The following is a 25321-nucleotide window of genomic DNA, read 5'->3' on the forward strand; positions in this document are numbered from 1 at the left end:
CTCTGCTGTCTACGAGATGTGTAAGATCCGATTTTTGCTGTAAATTTTTAAGTGAAAACCGATTGCTTTTATTTTGTCAAAACAGAATCCCCCCGGGTTCCCCGATTGCTTTTATTAAATTAATTTTCAAAACAAAAAGAATAAAAAGTTAATTTATATTGAAAAAGTAACCTTCATTCGCATTGACTCAACTTCTCCGTCTAAGCATACATACTTAAATTGGTAAAGGAAGCGAACTTGAGTCAGGAAAGGGTTCAATAGCATGGCAGAAATTGCTTTTCTCAATTCATTTCGTAAAAAAAAAATAAAAAAAAAATACTATTCTTTCAACAGCAAGCAAATGGAAAACTAGTACTCTAGAGAGATTCGACCCCGTGAAAAGATTGAAATGGCATAACTCAGTAACACGTGTTCTAGAGCAAAACTAAAAGACTGCCTATAGTTTGTGTGAAAACAGCACTAGGCATGAGTATTTTGTCGATAGGATTGGAGCTTGTATCTAAAACATGACAAATGGATTTTTATATTGATGTACAAGAACTATACATTTTTGAGGGGAAAAATAAGAAGAAAAAAGAAACCAATGGGGCATTCTATTCTACTAGCCTCAAAACCGACAATAAACTACCCTCTCCTCCCTGCAAAAAAAATGGAGAAAACCAAAACTACAATGGTGTTTTACAAGAATGAGCTATAAATACAGTTGGCCTAATATACAACCATCAAGCATTCACTCAACCAAAAAATATACATCTCACTTTCACCAACTAACCGTCCAATTTTCATTCGATCAACACTTAAGGTTTCTGCTCGCCATCTTCAATGTTTGCAGCAATATTCCCTAATCAATGGGTTCAAGGTCAAGAACCAGCTTCCTATCCATCGTGATTATCCAATCATTATGATGATTTACAGTAGAAAGTTTCACATTAAAGGGAGGTAAGCTCCCCCATGACCCTTCCTCAGAACTAGTGGCGCTGCATTGTCAGGGACCTTATCCATTTCTTCTGTACATGCATCAATGACATCCCCAAATCCAGTTGCCACTGTAGCCAACTGCGTCCGCAACTTCAAATCCCTTGTTCGCTTCAGTAAGCACCTGAATGATCTCCCTAAATATTTAGCCCATTCAGCTGGCAATCCTCCCCCTGTGAGCCAGACAGAAAAATGGGATTGGTCCCCTCTGGCAGCAACTTCAGCTCTATAGAATCTAGCTAAATCAAACAGCATTGAAGGCTGAAGAGGTAAAACTGCCACAAATTCAGCCACAAACTCCTCCATTACTTCAGGTTTAAGCATCTGGTTCCAGAGTACTAAAGCCCACTCACTTGGCTGGTTCAGGTTATAAGCTTCAGCTACAATCAGAGCTTCTTGAAATCGAGACTGCTCAACTAACGCTCGTCTAGCATTGGTTTCTGATCTATAAAGCCATTGGAAGTCTGGCATTCGTATTTGAAGAGACAGAAGGGAAGCCTGAGCACAATCCTTACGTGTTTTGTTGCCAGCATCGATCGAAGAGTGAACTTCAGCAGCTTCAATGAAGTAGCGCATGGAATCCAACAGGTCTTCATTCTGGTCCTTGTTGTAGCAGCGAAACCACTGCTCACATGACTGCTCTGCACGTGACTCTAAAAGGGCTGCCGTCTCATGTTTCATATCAAAATGATTGTAGACCTGTACAGAACAAAATTATAATCAATAAATTATCACATATAGTCGAAAAGGCACTGATTATATTAATTTGTACAAGAATTACATTCTCTAGTCATGCTTTAATAAGGGTACTACCCCTAAAATAATGAAACTGTGACTTAAAGATAAAAAAGGAAAAAGATAAAAAGAAAAAAGATGATAAATGATCAAATAAGATAATGATGGATCCCCTAGGATAATTCTGTTATTTACAACACATTTTAATCTAGTTTCTTTGCTTCAGATTAAATTAAATTAAACTTCATTGATTGAGGAAAAGAGAATCAATAATAAGAATGAGAAAAAATTTCTGAGCATGAGAAACAAGCAACTTGTCCACCTTTTAAAGTCGCTGCTTGAAGAAAGCTATTAACTACATACTATGCAATGCCATACAATTGATATATTATATAGTGGGGATAACAGTAAACTATTTCAATAATCCCCGAGTCATTTAAAAAATAATAATTAGACTACGAATGGCTCAAAAAATAGTATACACTAGACTAAATTATTGTGAAACAAAAAGGTATTGACTTATTCAACAATATATTTACATAAATAAATTCTATGTTAGCAGCATACAATCATTAATCTATATATTCATTTACTGTATGCTAAACAAACAACATTGTTAGTAGTTGATATTATAGCAATATTGAAAAAAAACATACCATGGCAAATGCATCAAGGTCATTAGGGTTGAAATGCTTCAAGGATGTAAGAACAGCCATTCGAAATCCTCTGACAGCCTCAGCAGTGCCAGTGTTTGTGTCTGCAGCAGCAGAATACTTCTGAAGAAGAAGATCCAATTGACCGTTTTCTATAAGAATGCCAAAAATGAAATTGAGAGCATAAAAATTTCCAACTCCAGTTATCAGGCGAGCCAAACATGGAAAATCACCCTCCAAGACATAAGCATCAACCCTAGTTGTAGCAAGGGCCACAAGAACATCAACTCCATCAAGGCAAGAAGATGATTTGTAGAAGTGGTGTGACAGAATAAGAAGCTCAACCTAAAAATGCCAATTTCAGGGGGCAAAACAGTGTCAGCTTCAAGAAAAAGGAATAACTCAGCCAGAAACATTAAGATATTTTCTCTACTTAAATTTATTATATCCATATTACTGCTTCCAATAATAAGGATATAAGGAGGATTTCTCTTCCCTGTTTTAAAAAGGATTCTTACTCTCCTTTCCCTTTGCAATATTCTTCTCATCATCTTAATAAATTTCTTCTTTAATCAAGCAAAACAAGAACGAGAGGGATCACAATCACAATACATTTATGATCTTAAAACCAATATGAATTAGAATTTCCCCACCAGAACCCAATTTTAATTCACCATTTTCTGAACATAGTAGTGGAAAAAAATTGCAAGACTGGCAACTATCAGCATGATACCTCACATGCATGTGGTATTTCTTGTCCAGTAATCACCAAACGCATTAAAGCATGTCCAATTTCTGGTTCAGAGGGACAAAGCTCTGCCCACTTCAAGAAGTCTGAAAATCTCCACAGCAATGGAGCAGGCCCTTCCTCCTTCTGTGAATCCATATATCCTCCACGATGTGCAGCCAACACACCCTGGCAATATAAATAATTAAACATAGCAATATAGTTATATGAACCCTTATTAATGTCACAAAATTGTATCTAAATACAGTTGTTTAACATACACCTGCATAACTGACACTACATGTCAAATATAGAAGTGTAAATCAAAATGACACCAATTCACATATCTTGATTAATATCTATATTCAGGAGGGATGTCTAACACATTTATCAATTACCACACACCATGCCACGCAAAAACATTAATAACCAGAATTGAAATAAAATGATGAACCAAACCTTTAGAAAAGATTCTGCAAGTATTTGAGCAATACTTGCCGCTGGCATTGGATGAGTCCGAACCAGAAAGTTGGCCTCCTCAAAGGAATCTTGTGCTTTAAGCGAAAGCAGCTGTAGTAGTTCAGTTGGTTGCTTGTTGAACGCCTCAGAAAATGAGAGGCCCAAGGTGTTTGCAGCTTTTATAACTGCTATTATTCTCTTACATAGCCCACGCCCATTGCCTTCAATAAAAATGGTCACCAAACTCTCCAAAACCTAGCATTGCATGTCAACAGTATTGTATTTATACACATTATCATCAGTAGAGAAACAGAACTTGCAATAACAGCAGGGAGGGGGGTCCAGTGGAAAATTACCTGCAGCGGGTCAACATAGTGCTTATCATTCATTATACCATATGAGTGCATAACTGAACGCACTTCCTCATCAAGCATTGGCACTGATACATTGCTAGGAGGTGTTGAAATAGCAGCAAGCTTCAAGGCTGCATCAACAAGTCTAAACTCAGATGGTATTTGTCCAGGAGAGAATTTATATTGTAGTTGCTTGGCGGCAGCAATTTGTCCAAATTCCAATAAAGAAAGTACAGCCCTTTCTAGCTCTGCTGCTCCGACCCTTTCTTCCCACCTAGAAAAAGACATTTCCACTTTTACGTTTTCCTCTTGCAACTGAAACTCATTTTTTAAACTATTGGTACTAGAGCCATCATCAGTATCAGCACTTTTATCTGCTGATTCAAGAGGTGGGCGTCTTGGTGCCATGTATCCTTTGGCCCTTCTTTTTGTCTTTGTATTCCCACCAAAAGTAGTTGAAAGACCAGCATCCATCACTTGATTCTTGTGGGGGATTTGGTTATTTTCCCTGGACTCGTATTTTTCTACAATTCTACTCCTCATTGTATTTATATGGTTGTCCATCTTTGCTATTATACTAGCAGTTCGGTCAATAATACTGGGGTCGTTCTTGATACCACTCTCCCTGGTAGAAAAGGTAAAATTGAAATCTCCTTCACTCTTCACCTGAGTCTCAGACTCAACGGCTAGGAGCCATACTTTGGTTTCAATTTCACGTAGAAGTTGCAATGGACAGACACTGAAAAATTCAGCAACATTATAAGTAAAGACAATAACTAAAATTGAAACAGAAAGTAAATTCTTGAACATGTTCCATACAGGTTGGAAAGACTTATCATCCCACTCAGCCATTGCAGAGAAAGCAATAAAAGTTCATGAAGCTCCCTTGCAGGAAGATCTTTCTCAACAGCTTCAGCATGTTTAAGAAAAAATAACCCAGCCTGCAATCATTACAACAAAGATAAAATTTCAGCATAAAGCAATATAATATATATCTTTAGCTGAAAATTGACTGTAGTACTAGAAAGTATAAACCAAACACACTTGAAGAGAAGGGAAGGAATATCTGATGAATAGTGTGTGGCAGTGGCTCCATAAAGCAACCCTCTCTTCTGGCACATCCCAAAGAAACTCCTTCCATTCAGCTACCATAGATTCAGCCTACCATTTATAAAAGGGGCAGAGAAAGATGAGGGTAAAGGGTTGATGAGAAATATGCAAACTATCAACTAAAATTGCAAAAAAGGTCTTCAAAGAAAAATTCATTTAAAATGGCAAAGAAATTATAAGCTCCACCAGAGCTCAGATTTACAACAAAATTAAGATAATTTAATACTCAAGTTGAATTTATAATGTTTCAGTAATGTCCTATCTTCAATCTTTAAAAAGTGAAATTTGTCAACAAAAACTCCTCATTTTCAATAAAAGAATTTGCCATCCATTTGATCAAATGAAATGATCATCTGCACAAGAATTTATAAGAACAAGATACTTACAGTATGAGTCAAACTGACATGACAAATCAATTGTAGAATTCCATGCAAGTAACAGAACAGAATCACGTATAAAAGATACAGTCACTAAGCAGTAAAATGTTATTGTTATATATAACAAAAAACATTATACATTTTCATAATCCTAAATTTTCAATTGACAATGGTCTGAATTGCAACAAGTTTTATCATGCCCACCAAAGTAAAATTAATTAATCTAATATGAAGTTTGACAGACCAAAATTATACTTATTAAGAAACTATGATTAAGAAGAGCAGTCACTTCAAGCATCTGCAGTAATATCAACATGAGTTGAAGAAACCTTGAATTATTTATAAATGGGGTTCTCTATAAACCATTCAATTGATTAAGATTTTTAATATAGGCTCAAGACTTCCCCTCAGTTAAGATTACAGGTCACAAAGACACAAACAGGTTTACAACCTTTATGTATTACCTGAGATTCAGTAACATGATGCATAGCAGATTTCCAGGGTGCACCATTGGGCTCCAACTGCTTGGCCCAGTTCCTTGCTTGCTCCCAGTGCCTATTATTCTCTAGTGCAGACAAGAGGGAAGCATCATCTGAAATTTCATCACCTAAATGCAACTCATTATCTTTACGAAGTAAAGGCTCTGCCAGATTAATTTTCCAATAAACCCTTCGATAGTGTGCAGCAGTATGTCCACCATCACCAAAGTCAGTAGCAGCAAGAAGTTGCAGTAAGCATCTTTTTTCATAAGGAGATGCACAGGTTGAAAGCACAGCATCAGCAGCTGTTGAAGCAGTAGAACTAATCCATGATGCCCCAATCTGCGCCTCTCTTCCTACATTTGCCTGTAAGTAGAAAGGTTCTTCCTTAATTCGTGCAGAAAAGGAGCCCAAATGTGCAGAAGCTTCTGAGAGGCGCATTTGCGAAAATGCCTGAAGAAAAAAAAAAGAATTTACACATTGGCAAGATATAAGGGGATGAAAAGTGTAATTTACCCTAAAAAAAGAAATATAGAAAGTCAAGATACATGTGTAAAAAATAATCAGACACTGGTACTTAAAACCAAGACCACTTTTTATAGAACTTAGCTAAAGATGCAGCAGCACATAAAAAAGAATCAATACTGTATTCAACAATAGACACCTGAGGAACATAGTATCCACAATTCTAAAATATATACTAAATGAACCAGATAAATTTTGAATTAGTTGGCTTACTTGAAGAGCACGGATGAATGGTAGCAAGGGGCATGATGGAAGGAACATCTCAAATGCCCTTAGCAAGGGCAAGAACAATTGTTGTTCACAAAGCACTGCAACCATCTTTGAGAGAGAAGCAGGCCCTTCATGGGAATCACTTGGAACATTAATGCATCCAAAATGTTCTATTTTTCTATCATTCTCCATAGTTTTACCTTTGGAATCAAATATTTCTTCACTTATAGAAGAGCTACAGATGTCAGATATTGCAGAAGCAGAGGAGTCTAGTGAAACAAGAGTTATTAGCCGTCGACGTTTAGGACTCTGCCTATTGTAATGAAATGTAAGTACTCTGTCACCTACAGGTAGGGCATTAGTAGCATTTACAGCTGCTCCAACATTGTCTGCAATCTGGGAGGCAATATCATTCACCTTAATGGATGAAGTTTCTCTGCCCACAGATAAAAGGTAATGAGTTTCAATCATTGAAGTCTATGCACATGTTTGAGTGCATGTGGATCAGTTAACACTGGTATGAGACACAAAACGCTTGGACCTTTACAACTCATCATATAATGTGAATTTTAAGTCCAATTATTGAATTATACAAATGCAACAACCAAGCCTTATTCTACTATGTGGAATTGGGTAGAATATGTTGCTTTTGTCTTGCCAATTTTTTTTAAAAAATTGGACACTAATAAGCATGAAAAATTGAATTTGAATGCTAGTTTTAACATGTGCTGATGCAATTTAAAAAAAAAAAAAATAGAAGAATGTAAAATTCCATGATCATGATATTCATAATGGAAATTTTAATTCAACAGTGGATTTGGCGAGAAACCATCACATAAAAAGAATAATTCCTGCTGTTTGTAAGATTTAATTTCATCCTAAAATATAGATAAAAAGACAAACAGATTTTGCCTACTGTAACATGGACTACTTTTACACTCAAGCTCAACATAAATTAAATCACACAAAACTCCAAGCTCTTCACATCAGAAATGGCTATATATATATATATATATATATATATATATATATATATATAACATAACCAAGTTCACACTTGTTGGGAAAAACCCAAGTTTCACATGGGATAGAGATAAGGCCAAAATAGAGTATATAAGTGGGAGGTAACCCTCACCCTATAAGCTAGCTTTTGGGGTTGAGTTAGGCTCAAGCCCACGTTCTAAGAACACTCAAGCTCAACATAAATTAAATCACATAAAACTGCAAGCTCTTCACATCAGAGATGGCAAAATATAAATATATAAAACATAACCAGAACATAATTATGAAATTATCATTTTACTTATATGCAGTCCCAGTCACCTTGCTGCAGTAATTTCCAACCAAACTGTCAGGCATGACAATGGAGAGACATCAAGGAAACATGAAGCAACCATTGCCAATATTGACCAGGACAACTCTTTTGCTTTCCTCAAGAGAGCCTCTCCAGGACATTTTTGCTTTTCACACTCAGCTAATATTTGGAAGAGTTCAACTGGAACACACATGTTTTCATCAGGAAAGGTTGTTTCACTGCCTTTCTCCAGTGTATCCAAGAACAATGCAGTGCTTGCCTTTTTCTTTGACTGCATTCCTCTCAAAACTGTTAACATATGAAGTCGGAGACGCGGATCACTAAACTCCTTTGATGCCTAGCATTCATAATCACAAATAGATTCTAAGTGAAGCAGTTTCACTTTAGCATATCATATATACGATTTAAACTTTATAATGAGTTAAGATAAGGAACAAGACTCACCACTTGGACTACTGTATCAAATGAATATCCTCCAATCTGAGCTTCAGACAAAAATTCAATCTGAAAGGAGCCAAAAATAATAATAAGAATATAATTTGAGTAGTTAATAAAAGAAACAGAAGTAGAAACATACCCAGTCATTGTCTCTAGCTAATGCAGCAAGGTACTTGGTACTTAACGGAAGCTGGTGCAATCTACAAAAATTTGTTACCAAAGTCCAGTGCTGGCTAGCAGCCTTTCGTTGAGATCTTAACTCATTTCCATCACCATTTCCACTTAATAGCCATGACCCATAAGTTTTTCCATCAACCAACTGTGGAAGGCTAGCCTTTTCCAAATGGTGCAACACAAGTATAAGAGCTCGTGAAGCTTGTTTACTTACAGTCTCAGTAGCAGTTGCAGGAGAATCCTTGTGCAAATATTCATCAGCTAAAGCTCGAGCAAGAGATTCTGTTACATCACCTTCATGGGATATTGCATGAAACACAGATCCCTTAGGTGATAATTGCCAGAGATTTTCATTATTTTCACTCGATTTGTAGAACAAAGATATCCGTTTTAGCACAGCAATATCAATGCGCATCTTGTTGGCTGATAAACCACAAAGCTCCAAAAGAAAAGCACATGAAGCAACAAGCATGGAATCCTCAAAATGCATAATGGCAACTGGCAAAACCTGAGAATTTTAAGAACACTTTTCAATATTCATTCAAAAGTTCAATGAGAGTCATATCTTTCTTTTTTGTATTTTTCATGAATGTAAAATTACAAGCAAGGAACCAATCATGTTACATATTAGGAAAGAATATGGAAGAATATCCAGCATCACAATCAAAAGAAACCCTAAGATGTAACATAAAATTGATAGAACGCCAAATGAAGTGTTAAAGTATACAATCATTCATATCCTTAAACAAAAAGCTTAAACGTTTAGGTTCATAGGTTCTTCAAAAGTTTCGAAAGCCCCAATGACCAAGTGATCAAAAGCTGATCCTTGCCATCCATATTTGTCATAATTCAACTAACCTATAGCATAAATTAAAATGGACGTGTGTATTTTCCATGCTTAAAGCCCATAATATTCTTATAAGGGCATGTTAAGAGATATAAACTATTCATATGGCCTTTTTAAACTTTTAGGTTGAATTTGTTCTTGACAAACAGATCATTTAGAAGCTGGTCTTGGGAGTAATGCCATTGCCAATTATGAACATTATCATCGATATAAGATTTTTGTGGTAAAAGAGCAAAGCATTTTTCAACATTTGCACATAATGCATTGATTTGTTTTAATTTTATCTCTTATTTCAAGTACATTGATAAAACGGGATTTGATGATATTATTGAATGATTTTTCATGTCAATTTGATTAATTGTGACACACTTTCATTGACAAAACTCACTGTTTGTGTTTGTTGTTAGTTTGTCTAAGACAAGTCTTTAAGAGACGCCATGTGAAAAAAAACTGAAAATCATTCAGAGAGACATTAACGTTGTCATTCAGAGCCCTGAAGATGAATTTGTGAAAATGCAGAGCTGTTTTAAGCGAGTCTTTCTAAGCCTTTGCAGGGCTTAAGCCAGTTAAAAGAGTTCTTAACAGAACTGAAGAAGATAAAAGATAAAGTGTAAAAGAGAGAGAAAATTTTAATACTGTACCTCTCTTTATACTACTCTAATACTAGTTAATCAGAAGAGTCAAACTGTTTGTACGCGCGCGTTAATTTTGTATGCATGCGATAATTTTGTATAGTTGTATAGGTTGTAATTTGTACGCCTGTGGCGTGCTTAAATAGAGAAATTAGGTTTCTCTTGGTATCTTCTCTCTTGTTCACGAAAACTGTACGCAGCAGTGAGCAAGACAGCACAAGAACTCTGTAGGGTTGGAGAGCACTTGGGAAGGATTACAGAGGCTTCAAAGTGTAATTCCTTTCATCTTTCTCATGTATTTGAGGTTCTGTTTATGTTTGTCTGTGTATATGGCTAACTAAACCCCTCTTTTTAGGATTATGATGTAATCTGCAAATGAACCCCAATTTTAAGTAATTGATATCGTCTTAATTCAGTTAATTATTTTTTTCTATCATGCTTAATTTTTCATTAGAATTGATCAATCTATATTTTAGTTATTTGTGCGTTTGTGATCAGTTTCGTATGAATAATGGAATTACAGAACAACTGAATCTTTTAGAATGATGATTAACCACATGCATTTTAAGGATTTCTGATTATCATTCTCTATGCACTTATGTGTTCTCGTAATTTATTTCTCAATTGACCAAATTATAACTAACTTAAGATAAAGACTGTTGGAACTGTTTGGCCAAAACTTTTTAAACACCTTAAGAGAAGTAAGTAATTAATAAACATTGAGAATTCAATTAACGTAAAATTAGGGGAATTCAATTGCAAGGTTTTACCATAATCCTAAGCCTTCTTATCTGATATCATTGCACTGTCTCTGACTGCTCTAGAGTATGATTTTTCGACAAACTAATTGAACACATTTCTCAACTATTGATTAAAAACCAAATTGTTTAGTTTATGCGATTCAAATTATTCTAGAATACAACTTATCTCTAGGATACGATATCCGGACTTTCGAGTCCACGATACTAGTACGTAGGGTTCACTTGTCCTTGTACAAGTAGATATTTTACATATCATACATAACAAGAAAATCTATTTAAAAACAAAAACACGAACTCACAGATGAAAGTAGAGTCTCTTCACTTTGTTCTACTGCTGAAAGAAGTGTCTGAACATCTGATTGAATGTTAGTTTGTCCATGAGCTGAAGTACTAGATTCCTCTTCTGACTTCAGATTTTGAACTCTATGACCAAGAATTTGGTTAAAAGCAGCCAATGCTCGTCCTCGATGCAAAAGATGCTCAAGCCCAAATCCATTTTCCTGAAAAATCAATTCAAATTACTAATATACAGTATCAAAATATAATTGGAATATAGCAAATTGCATATTTGCACTTGTAGCAGCAGATATAGAAGAATATTGTATATTAAGTTAAGCTCCTAAAAGGAAAAATAATAGAAAGACAGAATTTTTTATTGGAACAAGTTGGCATGGTTAATGACTTCTCAACAGATGTGCATTTCCAGACACTTTTGACTTATCCAATAACTACCGAATATTGCAAAATTCGGGCAGAATTGTTTTTCTTTTGGGGGGGGTGTGTGTGCTTACTGCATAACATTGCTAACAAAAATATTTGATTAGGGCAAAACACCTTTTCCGGTCAAGAAAATTCTCACATAATTACTAAGTCTGACAACACAAACCAGAAACTGCATAGAATTTAATCAGAGGATACTCATTTAGTTTATAGCCACCTAATAAAGCAATTTGAAAGAAAGGCAATTGGCTATTGAGGTAATACATATCAAGCATGAAAAATGTCTGGCAAAAAATACACAAGATCAAAGAAACAGAACCCTCCCTAATTGACAATTGTCAGTTCTAAACAGAATATAAAACAACATAATATATGACGTGCTCTTTTAGAGAGCTTCACACAAATAACAACTTGAACACAAGGAAGAAACAAATATTGAATCTCAAGTTGTAGTCCACCAGTAAACCAAACAAAATTCCTGCAAACTAATGCTACCAGTCCTCGTAGTACTTATGACTTGTGGTCATTCAGATATAGGAAAAAAATTGCAACTCGTAGTTAGATGAACTGGAGCAGAACTGACATCAACCTAACAAGGGGAGCAAGTCATTGGGCCATTGCTTCAACTGCTTTGTTGCTAGAATAACAGTTCAACCAGTAACTATTTTGTAAACATGGAAAGAAATAAATATAAAATGGTGATCAATGGTAGTAAGACTCCAAAATGAATTTTTCTCCATTAACTTCTATTCTAGTTAAAGGAAATTTTATCTTGTGACTAGCAGGGACAGATCCATTGAACAGTATTGTGAAGGCCAATAATAATAATAATTAATACCCATATCCAATTTGTCACCAACCTTTTTCATTGTTTGTGCTTTCAAACAGTGAACATCCTAATCAACTTATATATTTTTTCTCCACCAATTAGCTTATCTCATTATTTTATTCACATGTCAAAATTATTTGGGAATATTTCAAAATTTTCATGGCAAACGAAACTGGATCAAGGCAAGCTAAGATCTTGAGCTAATCATGAAAAGTTGTTAGAAATGATGTTTCCTTTTGTAACAAGTTGCATATTAGTCTTGTGCACCTTAATTTATGACTCCAACCAAAGCTTTGATAAGGTCATTTTCATAAGACAATCAAATTAAATAACTGAACCAACCAAGTGGCTGGCCGAACTGAGTCAATCGGGTTCCTCACACTGTTGCAATTAGAGTCTGTAGTACCAATAAAACTGCAAATACTATATAGCTAAACAAGCTTTAGGCAGTAAAACATTTCTTAGAAGTTTTCAACAAAGAAAGATTGAGTACAAAAATGTTGAGTCAGACAATAAATCCTCCTAAACAGAGACAAGGAAAATAACAGAGAAACAAGCAATTAAATTTAATGCCCATACCTCAAGTAAAGGACCATATAGTTCTTCTTCAATGTGTCTTTGGACAGTTGCCTCCCAGGAGATTGCATTTATCTCAGCATGTACATCAGCATTTATGAATAAATCAATGTCTCTGTGTAGCAAAGTTTCCCCTGTAGGGAACCCTGAAAATGATTGGCATCCAAGAGGACCCTGTAATGCAATGAAAACTACATAACGTGGATTGCTTACATATTACATGAATTGTGTCAGTAACAACATGCAAGCTACATGACAGAGTAAGGTATTTATAACCAAACAGAAGGAGAGAACAAGAGATTGGTTATGAAGCCATCCTAACAACAACACAAACTGGTATAATTTGAATTTAAAATAGAATGATAAAATCACATAGAAGAGGAGAATAAAACAGACCTGGACATAAAGCTGTATCAATCTGCGTATAGGCTTAGGAAACCAGCATGGAAGCATTTGTAGAAGTGAAGTATCATGACTGGTAGAGAAGAAGATGTCATCACGCCAATTAAGATAGTCTGATAAAGCTGCATTGCAATATTGTGATAGACAAAAATTGACACGAAAAAAAAAGTTAGTTTAAGTGCCCAAGTAACTTAGAAGAAGAGGGTGGGGGGTCACCCAGTAAATGAGGTTAATAGCTAACCAGTTTTTGCTTTAGGGACCAGCAAGGCCATTGTGTCTTGTCCTAGACATGCTCCAATGAGCGTGCGCCACAATGTGGGGAACTTTTGCAAAGTTGGCCGAAGGTTTTCCAATGTGCACTGGGCAGAGGAATTACTATGCCTATTTACACCACCACTATTTAAGCAGCTTTGAATTGGAACAGCAGCATGCATCAGTGTTGCCAAGGCTGCCATTTCTCCCCCTCCTTCAGCAATGTCATCGACAGTTCGAATTATTTCATCTAACTCCAGAACACTGAGGTCACTTCTAGGAACTAAATTACGTGACATTATCGATCGAGCATTGGCAAGTGAGGCCTCATATTCACACCCCTTAACTCTCGATAAGAGTAGCCATCTTGCCCATTCACAATCAACCTGTTGAGAAGAAATGTATCAACACACAACACTAAAATGTCTTTAAAGCAAAGACATCCATGTTAACATAAAGATTGGAAGAATAGAGGTTGATTAAAACAATGGAAGGGAAATAAGGAACATTGAATGTCCACAACATTAAAGCCCCTTAAAGTAACAAAATTAATAAATAACATTGGGCCAATCCGTTGACCTTGTTTACATCCACATCAACCATAGATATGACTAAAGTGGAACTTATAAAAGCTTGGGTAGTCCTTATCTCATGAGCTAGCTTTTGGGAGTGAGTTAGATTTAACCCATATTCAAAATGGCACCAAAGTCTATCATAGATATAATCTTGGGGCACCCTCAACTGTCAGTGCAATCTATTGGTTTCGTGGCTTTCCCTGTGCAATATAAAAAAATAAAGGCTAAAATAAGTTTAGTTCCTATAAAATTAAGTTTTTTCATTTTGGTCCTCTTAAATTATTTTTTTAATCAATGTCCCTATTAATTATTTTTTTCACTTTAGTCACTGACATTAGGTTCCCTTTTAAGTCATAATTGACGGTGTCGGTAGCAGAGGTTGGAAAACAGGGCAGGGCTGATGTTGCCCAAATAACAGGAACTAAAATGAAAATCTACCGATTTAAGCCTATATATCAAAAGTTTACAATTTTATAGGGACTGAAATAATGAGGTGAAAGGACAGGGTGCCTTGTTAGGGACTGTAATAAAATAAATAAATAAATAACTAATAGGGACATAAACAGATAAAAAAATTAAGAAGACCAAAACAAAAAACGCATTTTGTCGATGGCCTGATATTCTCTAATATCAACAAGATCATTAGACCCTCTGTACATCTAGACATTAATCATTTGTTTTAATTTATTGGATCAATTGTATTATTGTTTTCTTTTTTAGCACGTAGAGATTCCCAGGAGATTATGGCTCCTGATTTTTAGGATTAGATTGGTGTACAGGCTCTGTTTTGTTCTCTTATTTATTTATTCACCCTCTATAGTCAGTTGTGAATCAAAGAAAATCATTTTCCACACATTTCATAGGGACTAAGACTTATTTAAGCTTTAAAAAACACTCAGTCCTACAATCTCCACACTCAAGATGCCCAATCCTAGCTGCGAAGGCAATCACATGGGGTTGAGTTGGGCCCGACGTAGATTCAAGAGGCTTAACACATGCAAGTCAGCAGTGTTAACATAAAGAAATAGAATTTACCTGAATTCCTTCTAAGGCCAGCCTCTTATTTGGACTAGTGTGCACCATAGAATTAATGCTAATGTCATATTTTAGATTGGCAAATATAAGGATCTTAGCCTCTTACCCTAACAATTGTATTATGTATGGTTCTAGTTCTTCTTCATCTGTTCCTACATTGTTCTGCTTCTGTCTGTTTACAGTATATTGTTCAGCCTTTTTGGTGAAGGCTAGGCCTGAGAAAGGTTCTTGGACTAATTTTTGTTGATGACTAGCTATGATGGTCTTTGCCTTTATGGTAAAAGTAAAATGGCAAAAGTTTTATAGCAATGTGCAATTTATAAGTAAAAATTCTTCGACTGGTTTTTGTTGAATGTTGTGTACATTTTAGTTGGAATGTAGCACTTGTATTTTAATGACATTTTATTGACTCAGTAAATTAAATCCGTAACTGATTCCAGATAAAATTAAATGATCGGGTTCTGTTTGGCATAAAGCAAAGTCAATTAAAGAGGTTCTTAACAGATATTCACAGTGATAGAGCAGCTTTGCTCTATTGATGTTTTTTTCCTCCTTTAATAGTTTTGTTTTCCCTTTTCCCCTATGGAGGATCGCTGCCCTCCATATTCCTGCTATATTTTTACACTTCATCTTATGGAATTTCTTCTTTTATCAAAGAAAATAGGTTACCTGAATTTGCATGATAATACCATAGATTTAATGAAGTTTGAAAACCAACCAAAAAATATGAAACAACATAACCTACAAATTTCAGCGCATAAACAGCTTTTGGAAGCATACTAGCATTGCGATTTGAAATAATAAAGACCAAAAACAATCAATCAGAATAACAATAACAAACAATGGGCACAAAGAAACTTACAGCAGTTTCCTGTAATGCATAAAGTGAATCATTGTCAAGGACCAAACTATGATGATCAAGGTAAAGGTCCAAAAGATTTGGCAAGTTATTTTGTGCACAGTGATGCACAAATATTTTATGCAAAGCTTGTACAGCTCCATCTCTGACAGATGACGTCTTAGTAAGATCATCCTCCAAGCAGACCTTATCTCTGCCAGATATGAAACCTGAACGAGCTAAGAGAGCTATCATCTCCAATGTCCCTTCCCAGTATTCCTTAAAAAATATAAATCTTTTTGCAAGCTTTTCCTCCACGAGCATCCTCATCCACCCAGAACATATATCAGGTGAAAACCTATACATTTGGACATTGGGAACTTCCATGCATACAGAATCCAATTCTTCAAAAGAGCACAAGAAATTTCCATAATTAGAAGACTTCATATTCATGTTGCATCCTAAAGATGAGGCAGGCTCTACAAGATCCAAATTGAGTTGAAGGCTTCCAGCCGATAGGACATATGCAGGCATCAAGTTCAGCAGTCTAAAGACTTCCTTCCAGTGGTTACGACAAACATGATATTCAAGTTGTGACTCCCACAATATAGAATTGTCCGAATGAACAGATTGATTCAATATCATCTGTACATGCAAAGATGAATGAATAATGAAAAATAAAGTTACTACAGATAAAGATTTTTGTCCATGAAGAGATATAGACATTAAATTAATGACTAAGAGCAGTGCCATGACTGAATACATCAATAGGGGGAAGCAAATTTTCATCACAACTAGTATAAAAACCTTTGATTTGAAGTTCAAACCAAAACAACTAGAGCATCCAGAAATAGATCTTATAAAGGTGCAAGTTGGTGGACTAATGGACTTCAAGAAACAAATAGACACATGCATATCAAATCCAAATCTCTAAGAGGGCATAGGCATTTTTGCTTCAAACCTCATCCAACAGAAATGTCACACTCATAAGAAACCCAAATTTCAAGAATTCTTATTCAAACCTTCACTTTTGGTCTTTATTTCATTTAGTAAATGACAACTATATAACAAGTTTAAAATCCACCTTCTAAACTGCTGTAACGGCAAAGACAGTTGCTAATCGTCATTGTCTTCATCAAAATTCAGTGATAAAAATGAAAATCAATATAAACACAGACACGAAACAGAGAAGCAACTTACACGATCAACAGTTCTTTGGTCCCAGGCATCAAACCAGACAGCAGCAGCAGCCCAATATCCAACATGAGCATCATCTTCATCAACTTCCAGAGCAGAGGAACTTTCACTAATATCAATCCATGCGTCAAAGACAATTCCATCAATCTCACCACATTCAATGACATGACTATCAAATGAATGGTTATGCAAGAGCCTTAATTTATTTTCCACTGGTAAAACAGAGTCCGGTGCAATGCTGATTTCTTTCAGTCGGTGATTATATGATTTCCAGAAGCTACTGCTAGGATAGAGACTCTTCTCATATACATGCACAGGGATAAATAAGATTACAAGTCTCAGCTCATGGAAATTTTTCTTCCCAGTAGTTAAACTGCACTACATTGACCGCAAAAATAAGACAAATAAATTTCACATACCTCAATCAGTGACATATCATCCAATATTTTCCACTCATATGGTCCTAGATAACCATATCTTTTCATTTCCTCAGCAATCTGGATTCGCAAGGATCTCCTTACAGTGCCAAACAGAAGTTGTTTAAGATAAGATTCAACGTTCTCTCCAAGTCTTTGAAGTGTAGCAACAGCAAGTTCAGTTTCACCCTATATAAGTGCATTGAGTTGGTTATTTTCTTTGTAATTTGTAACAGTTAATGAGAATGTTACATGCATTACCTTCAAAAATAATTCATAAGCAACAGCTCTGCCAATGTCACGAACTTCAGTAAAAGTATCATGAGGCTCTTTATCAGCAACAAAATCATTCATTTGATGAAGATGTAGAACTGCCAAAGGAAGACGGCCAGAGAGCAAAGCATCTCTAACCACAGTCTTAAGGTCCAGATTATCTACCTTCCAACGTGCCATCATCTCTCTTGGATTTTCCACAGGCAAAACTTTCTTTCCTAAGATTCCTCCTAATGGGGTTAAATGAGATATGTAGCCAAATTCATCTGAGACCAAATGAGACTCAGAATCAACAGGCACCAGCGCAAGATTTTCATTATTGTTGCTGCCTGGTCGAGGAAAAGAAAGCTCATGTTGGTTCAACACATCCAATGACTCTAAATCTGATGGAAGAATTGAAAGTTGGGATTCTTCCTGCAACATGTCTGTACTTATTAAAGATGACTCTTCTCCTCTGTCAGCCTGTATATAGCAAGAAGATACCACTTAATTTTCAGAAAAAACAATGTAACCAATTTAAGCAGAATACAAGTAGCATAACCATGGAGCATCATACCAATCCTTGACTGGCCCTTTGAAATATTGACCTATGTCTACATTGCAGATTTCGGATGATCTCCAAGAAATGAGCTATCTCACAAAGTTTCTGAGCAAAATCCACCTCAGTTTGTAGTTTAACTGGTTCAATTGGTGGAAGAGAAAGTAATCCCATCTTGTTAAAGCCCTCTGCTATGCATGTATCTTTTTTATGTTGTAGCAACCCATATTTATGGAGCATCTTTGTTGCAAAGCAAGCGGCCAGGGCAAGAAGCCTATAGATGTTGACAACAAAAACATAATAAGTCAGAATTAAAACAGACCATGCATGATGTACAACGCATATTTCATAAGAATCTCTTTTTCTCCTTAAGAATGTAGAGCCAGACACAAAGAAAAGGCACAAGAAATCAAACAGAATATTGACAACCCAAGCAGTGACTAATTGAATAGAAAAATTGATATAGCCAACTCACCCTTGTTATCCAATTGCACAAAGAATCACATTACTGAAATATTCTTTCTAGTAAGGGGTGTGTTACATAAATATGAATTATGCAGACATCAGTTACAAATTTATCTTCAGGCATTTGCGTCAGCTAATATACCATGTAAAACAATAAATTTATGTTATTTATAAGTGAATTTAGTCAAATGAAATAAACTTGAAAACAGTAAAATATTCCTAAAAACATTAATTTTTTTTTTGGAGACATAAGGTAGGTTGGTTGGGTGGTTAAGAAAGAAGGGAAGGAGGGAAAGGTCGCGGGTTTGATCTCTCCTACTAACAAAAAACTAACAAACAAACAATTAAAATTTGCCGATAAAAAAAAATATGAAAGTTTATATAAGTTTGAAACTTGAAAGCAACATCCAGTGTTCAAGCAGGACAAACACATGCCTATCATGCTCGGATCAATCTTTAGTTTTTTACATGTAATGACAACAAATTACATAGGTAGCTAATGGTAACTTTATATAGGCCCTCAGCAGAGTTAACCACAAGTTCATACAAGAAACAGAGCTTCGTCAATGAATGGATGGATATGGACGATTACCTAATTCCGGTTTCCTCATCCAGTGTAGGCATAAGGAAATTCCAGTAGTTCCTAAAGTGGAAATACTTTTACTAAGAGTTCAATTTTATTTTCAATGTTTCCCAAAATGAATTAATATAGCTATCCTAAAGAAACAAGCCATAAGCTATAGGACCAATGTGATGTTACCATTGTTACGTTTATCTTTGGAGGACCAAAATGGACATTTGCTTCATATACTTTAGTATTTTACACCGATGACATGTATAGCAAGTAGCAACTTGGTTTGAAAATGATAAAGAACAAAAAATATAGGTAAGTAAGCAATGAACAAATAAATTTACCTTGAAGCAGCAGGAGTTTCACTATCATTGCCACCTTTATTAAATATAAGATACACAGCAGCAAAAAGCAATCTCAAAATTCCCTCTTCTGCTAGATCAACATCCACGAGCATTTCCAAAGATCTGTTCATCAATAAAACTGGAAAGTGAATTACATTAGATAATATTTGCCGTAGTAAAACCTAAAGAGGAGTGTTGGCAACACACTCCTCTAACACATTCTTTACTATTGATCAAAATTATTAGAGTATACTTTACTCCTTGTGTTTTTTACTCTTTCTGTTGTATTCTAGATCCTCACTATGGTTAGTAGTGAGTTCCCTTTCTGTTGTATGTTAACTAACTCAGTTTGTTAGTGTTTGTTAGAGTTAGTTGACAGTTAGCATAACTGTCTATATAATCAGTCTTGTAACAACTTTTTCAGTTGGGTTGAATAATACAAGATTTCTCAATCTCAACTTTCTCTTCTCTCTCCTTTTCTCTCAACTCTATTATGGTATTCAGAGCTTAGATCAAAACCTAGCCTTCATTCATGGCTTCCGCTTCTTCTCCCAGGTCCCACATTGGCCAGAGATAGTGTCAAGATAGAGTATATAAGTGGAGGGTGTTGGGGTTGAGTTAGGCCCAAACCCACATTCTAAGATGGTATCAAAACTTATCCTAGATCCATTAAACGGGCCACTCACCATAATATCCATGCACCAAGTCCAAAAGTGTTGGGCATGAAGAGATGTATTGAGAAAAACTCAAGTCCCACATTGGCTTGAAATAAGGCAAATAGAATATAAAAGTGGGAGGCAATCCTCACCCCATGAACTAGTTTTTGGGGTTGAATTAGACCCAAGCCCACATTCTAAGAAAAATTTATTAGAAATTACAAAATCATGAGACTCATTAAATGTTGAAAAATTTAAGTGTTATTGAATTAAATTCTAATTTTAAGTCTAGAATTTTCATTTTTAATCTCTATTAAATAGTTATATATTTTTTTTATATATCCGGTTTAACCAATACATCCTGTGACTCAATAGTTGAAATAGTACCCCACATCGTCAACTAAGTTGATAACTGGTCCAGGTTTAATAACATTGATATTGCCCCTCACCCCACACCCCCTCCCCTTCTTCCCCAAATAATAATAAGAACAACATGACCAAACAATATGGCACAAGATTGCCACTTCAAAGCACATGAAGTATAAATCAAGCCTGCAATGAATAAATTTTGGCTTACCTTTCTATTTCATAAAATTTCAAGTAGTCCAATGCGATTTGTAATTGACGAATACGAGAAACTTTGATGTCCCATCCTGACAAAGAAAAAATAAATAAATAAATAAGCATGCACCTAAAATTGTTTCACTAAATTCTAAAGTAGTGTGTCATCACCACCCCATTACACAAAGAAATCAAATTTTACAATCAAAAAATAAAATAATATCACCATAAGTTATTCTACTTTGTAATCAGTTTCCTGGTTATTCTACTAAATTAATATCACCATAAGTTATTCTACTTTGTAAATGATTTTATATCCTCCTGCTGAATCAGGCTTAAAATCCTCCTGACTAATCAAAGAAGAAAGCATGAAATGCTTTTTGGGTTCCCAAGATATCAAATGCTTCAGTTATTTCATTTATTACTTATAAGTATTTAGGAGGGGAGACATAAGGTTGGCCCAAGGGTTGGGGAAGGATGAAGGGAGAAGGGAGGGGGCAGAGGTCACGAGTTCGAATCCCCCCAACTGACATTTCTAACAAAAACTAACATTTGTCGATAAAAAAAAAACTTGTAAGTAGATAGGAGGACACAGTATTTCTCAAAACAATCAAATTCTCCAGTCCTGGTGCATGCTGTCCAATGAGACACATTAGGAGCCAGAGGGCTGGAACGTTTTTTGTGGCCTATACGTGCTTAAGGGAGTTTCCGAATCAAATTGCAAAGTGATTGGAAAGACTTATTGCTAAGATTTATTGTTTTTCCTGTACTTTATTTTTTATATTTGTATTTTCTGTAATTATGTCTTTTCCTGTCAAACATTCCTTTTCTGTTAAAATAGAAATTTCCACTGGCCCCAATGAATAATTTCTAGAGGAACACCCCTCTATAAACCATATGCAAAAACACAAACAAACTAAATGAACTAGTCCATCCCAAGACAAGTAAGGAGAAGACTAACAGATGCCATATTATAGATTAAGGAAAAATGATTTTTCTTTTTAACACTTACCATTTTTCAAAAACAATTGATCTGCCATTTCAGTGCCTTCATACAGAAGAACTCTGTCCAAAATTTCAACTTTCCAAGGAGAAAACCTTTTGATCGGTTCTTTTATTTCTAGATTGTCTTTAAGTAGAACTGAAATCTCCATATCCTTACTTGATTGGCGATAACCAATGTACTCAACAGGAAGAAAATTTGATAAAATTGAAATGGAGGGAATATATACCGATAGACCACCATCTCTCACAATATAAAAACAACCTTGGAATGTGCAACCAATTGCTTCTCCAATAACATCTTTTCCATCAAAGTGGTATACATCATATACACTGTCTAAGAAGTTGTCATCATGGACTTCTAACTTCACTTCCAAATTAAAATGGATAAGTTGAGAACTATTCTGATTCTTTACACACTTCTTTTTAGAGAAAATAGTAATTCCCAAAGGAGAAAAACAAATAGAATCATCCTCACAGACTCTAAAATTGGGAAGGAATATCTTTCTCATAACAGGTAATTTCACATCATAACCAAGAAATGTGTGACCATTATTTACTTTAGAAGTAGCAGAAAAACCACTTGAATAGGAGCCAAACAAATCCCCCTTTTCTTTGAATGTGCAGCCATTAATTTTCTGAAGTGCATTACCTGCCACAGCTTTGTCTGACAAAGCAACATTTCCATGTTTTATGTTTAAATCATTTGATCGAAAGTGTCCAGATAAATTGGAGTATACTGCTTGGCGATCTATATCAGAACCACCAACTTCCCAGCCAACCAGCATTCCCTGCACAAATTGCTGACAATACGGAAGTAACTTCTCAGATGAGTAAATTTTGTCAGGTATGTATTCCCCCAAAGAGATCACATAGATCACACCACATTCATCAACCACAGCTAACAGGGAGGAGTGTGAAGCAACAACTAACCTCTTGAATGATCCCCTAAAAGAATCACTCTGCTGATCAGACATGTTATCATTTATGCTACACTCTTGTTTAGCATATATATTATCATGTGAATATAACTTTTCTAACCCTTGCAAATTAAAATGAGGGTTAAGGCCACAAGCCTGTAAAACATTTAAATGTGTCACATATTCACCAGACATTGCAGAGTAGAGAACAATCAGGCCAGAAGAATTAAGACAGACAAGAAGATTATCAGAAAATTGGAAATCCATCCACTCAACTGACTGAACTGTGTTTATTCTTTCATCAAGCTTCACCATTGAAACCCACCGAATACCCCAATTATCTAACTTGGCAACAAGAAGTAAATCTCTGCTTCTGCCTCTTTGATCTTCATCACTAATATTGACAGACACGTGATGCATTAATGTCAAAAAAAATCCTACCAGGCAATTCGAAGCACCCGAGAACACTCTGCGACATTCGTAGAACCCATTAATCACAACACCAAAAACACTGGAAAAACAATCAAGCTTAGTATCTGCTCCACAAAAGCTCAAGCTAGAGCGGTCAGAAGCATCTCTTGCTGAATCAACTGGTTCCTGCCAATTCTCCTTACTTTGGACTGTTTTTTCTTTGAGGAGATGGTCCAAAGATAGACTGCCATCAAATATGCTAAAAGAAACCACTTCTGTCAAGCAAGGAAATTCATTATTCTCAGGGAATTTGGTCAAAAGAATACCATCAGATACAGTAGTTTCAACTTTTGTGAAAAATGATTCTAAGTATCTCTTAGTAGCAGAACCTCTTAATGATTCAACTCCACCATCTCCAGTCAAATTTACATTCTGGTCTCCAGAGACTCCATGACTGAAGTCGGAAGATAATGCAGCAACGGGCCCCCATTCAACCCACCTGCCTTGCCTAAAGTTACCCTCCAACATGGGTTGAACCATTCCCTTGGTTTTTGTTAGTTTGAGAAAAGCATGGACTGTTACCCCACATCTCCCAGAAACAAATAGAACCTCTCTAAATAAAGCATCTTTGTGCTGATCATAGCCGTCCTCACAGCGAGCCCAGGCCAATGAGTTCACATCACTAATGTATGGGAGACTATTGGATTTTGAACATTTAATTCCCACAAGATCAGTATCAATATCAACATCTGAACCTGAAGTGCAAGGTGAATCATTCACCAAAACTGATTCACTAGGCCTAGTGGATGCCTCCGAGGAAACATTTGCAGAACCTGGATTGTGATTATCATCATAATCATAGCCACCTTCAGCACCACCAGAATGCAACTCTCCTGCAAGCAACAAAGCAAATGCACATACTAATCAACTACTAGCCTGAAACACTGAATTGCATTTGCACATGAAAAATAAAATACGCTATTCAGTTACAATAAACTGAAATGACGAATAAAGGAAAGCAGCAATCACCTTTACTCAGAGGAAGCAAAAGAGCTTCCCTCTCATAAGAATGCAAAAGCAGTATCTCTCTCGTAGGAGAAAGAAAAGCTTCGCGAAAGTCCGAAAGCCCAATTTGGGCCTCAGACAGGTCCCATTTGTGCAGCTTAAGTATAGGTGGATCCTCACTACCCAAGGAAAAATCCATTTTGTTCCTGATTCAATCAAACGCATATTCACCAAAACAAAATATCGTTAAAATAAATAAAATAAAAATAATAATAACGAAAGTTATTCAAATATCCAAGAAACTGTTCATCGCTAACTTAAATATTAAAAAAAGAACGTAATGAATGATCTAACAAGGCTCACAATACAAAATACTTAACTGAGTTGTTCTCTATAACAAAAAAACATCAGCATAGCAATAACCGGTTAACACTGTGTTTCTATTTCATTTCCACGGTTTTATTATTATTGAAAACAAGCGTGAATCGCAGGTGGTGGAATCGAATGATGTAATCGGAAACACGTGGAGCCTCGAACCCAATCCGGATTCAATGAATTAATCTAAAAAAATAATCGAGGAGTGCAAATAGCATCGCAAAATCGAGGAGAAGTCGAAAACTCGAATCGAGAAAAAATGGAAAAGGATAGAGGATGTAGAACCTGGAGGAGGGCGACGATGAAGAGATTAAAATAGAGAATCGTTGTTTTCCATGGATATATATATATATATATATATATATATATATAGAGAGAGAGAGAGAGAGAGAGAGAGATTGAGTTTTGCAAAAGGAGGTTTTGGGATGAGAATGGAGTGAATTTTAGCGCATTGGAAATGCAATGGAACACGAAGGAAGGAAGGTGTACCTTGCTGATGCTGTTTGGTTTAGTTTCTCTACTGTGCGCTTCTCTCTGCCCGATCCAACTATGCAACTTTTTTTTTTTTTTACTCTGAATAATATAGGAAT

The 25321-nt window shown here is 35.7% G+C and overlaps 1 protein-coding gene across 3 annotated transcripts; it reads right to left on the reverse strand.

Moving 5' to 3' along the window:
• Window positions 1-507: 507 nt before the first annotated feature.
• Window positions 508-25321, reverse strand: LOC100800361 (uncharacterized). Of its 3 annotated transcripts, none has more exons than XM_006585250.3 (26): window positions 25221-25321; window positions 24381-24562; window positions 22031-24244; window positions 21035-21110; window positions 19802-19924; window positions 18440-18695; window positions 17872-18345; window positions 17614-17799; window positions 17198-17491; window positions 16022-16642; window positions 13539-13935; window positions 13292-13419; window positions 12899-13069; window positions 11070-11270; window positions 8496-9038; window positions 8363-8422; window positions 7927-8255; window positions 6607-7039; window positions 5854-6321; window positions 4947-5063; window positions 4722-4843; window positions 3906-4641; window positions 3550-3804; window positions 3097-3279; window positions 2367-2708; window positions 508-1674 (listed from the first exon to the last, which is right to left on the reverse strand). In XM_006585250.3, the coding sequence occupies exons 2-26, from the start codon at window positions 24553-24555 to the stop codon at window positions 925-927; spliced, it is 9654 nt and encodes a 3217-aa protein (XP_006585313.1). In that variant the 5' UTR covers window positions 24556-24562; window positions 25221-25321; the 3' UTR covers window positions 508-924. The 3 variants fall into 3 exon arrangements, with proteins under 3 accessions (XP_006585313.1, XP_003532852.1, XP_025985401.1); XM_003532804.5 differs by lacking the exon at window positions 25221-25321 and adding an exon at window positions 25017-25198; XM_026129616.2 differs by lacking the exons at window positions 24381-24562; window positions 25221-25321 and having other exon boundaries at window positions 19802-19940; window positions 22031-22095.

This window comes from Glycine max, chromosome 8 (genome assembly GCF_000004515.6).
Source record: "Glycine max cultivar Williams 82 chromosome 8, Glycine_max_v4.0, whole genome shotgun sequence".
Taxonomy (NCBI): domain Eukaryota; kingdom Viridiplantae; phylum Streptophyta; class Magnoliopsida; order Fabales; family Fabaceae; genus Glycine; species Glycine max.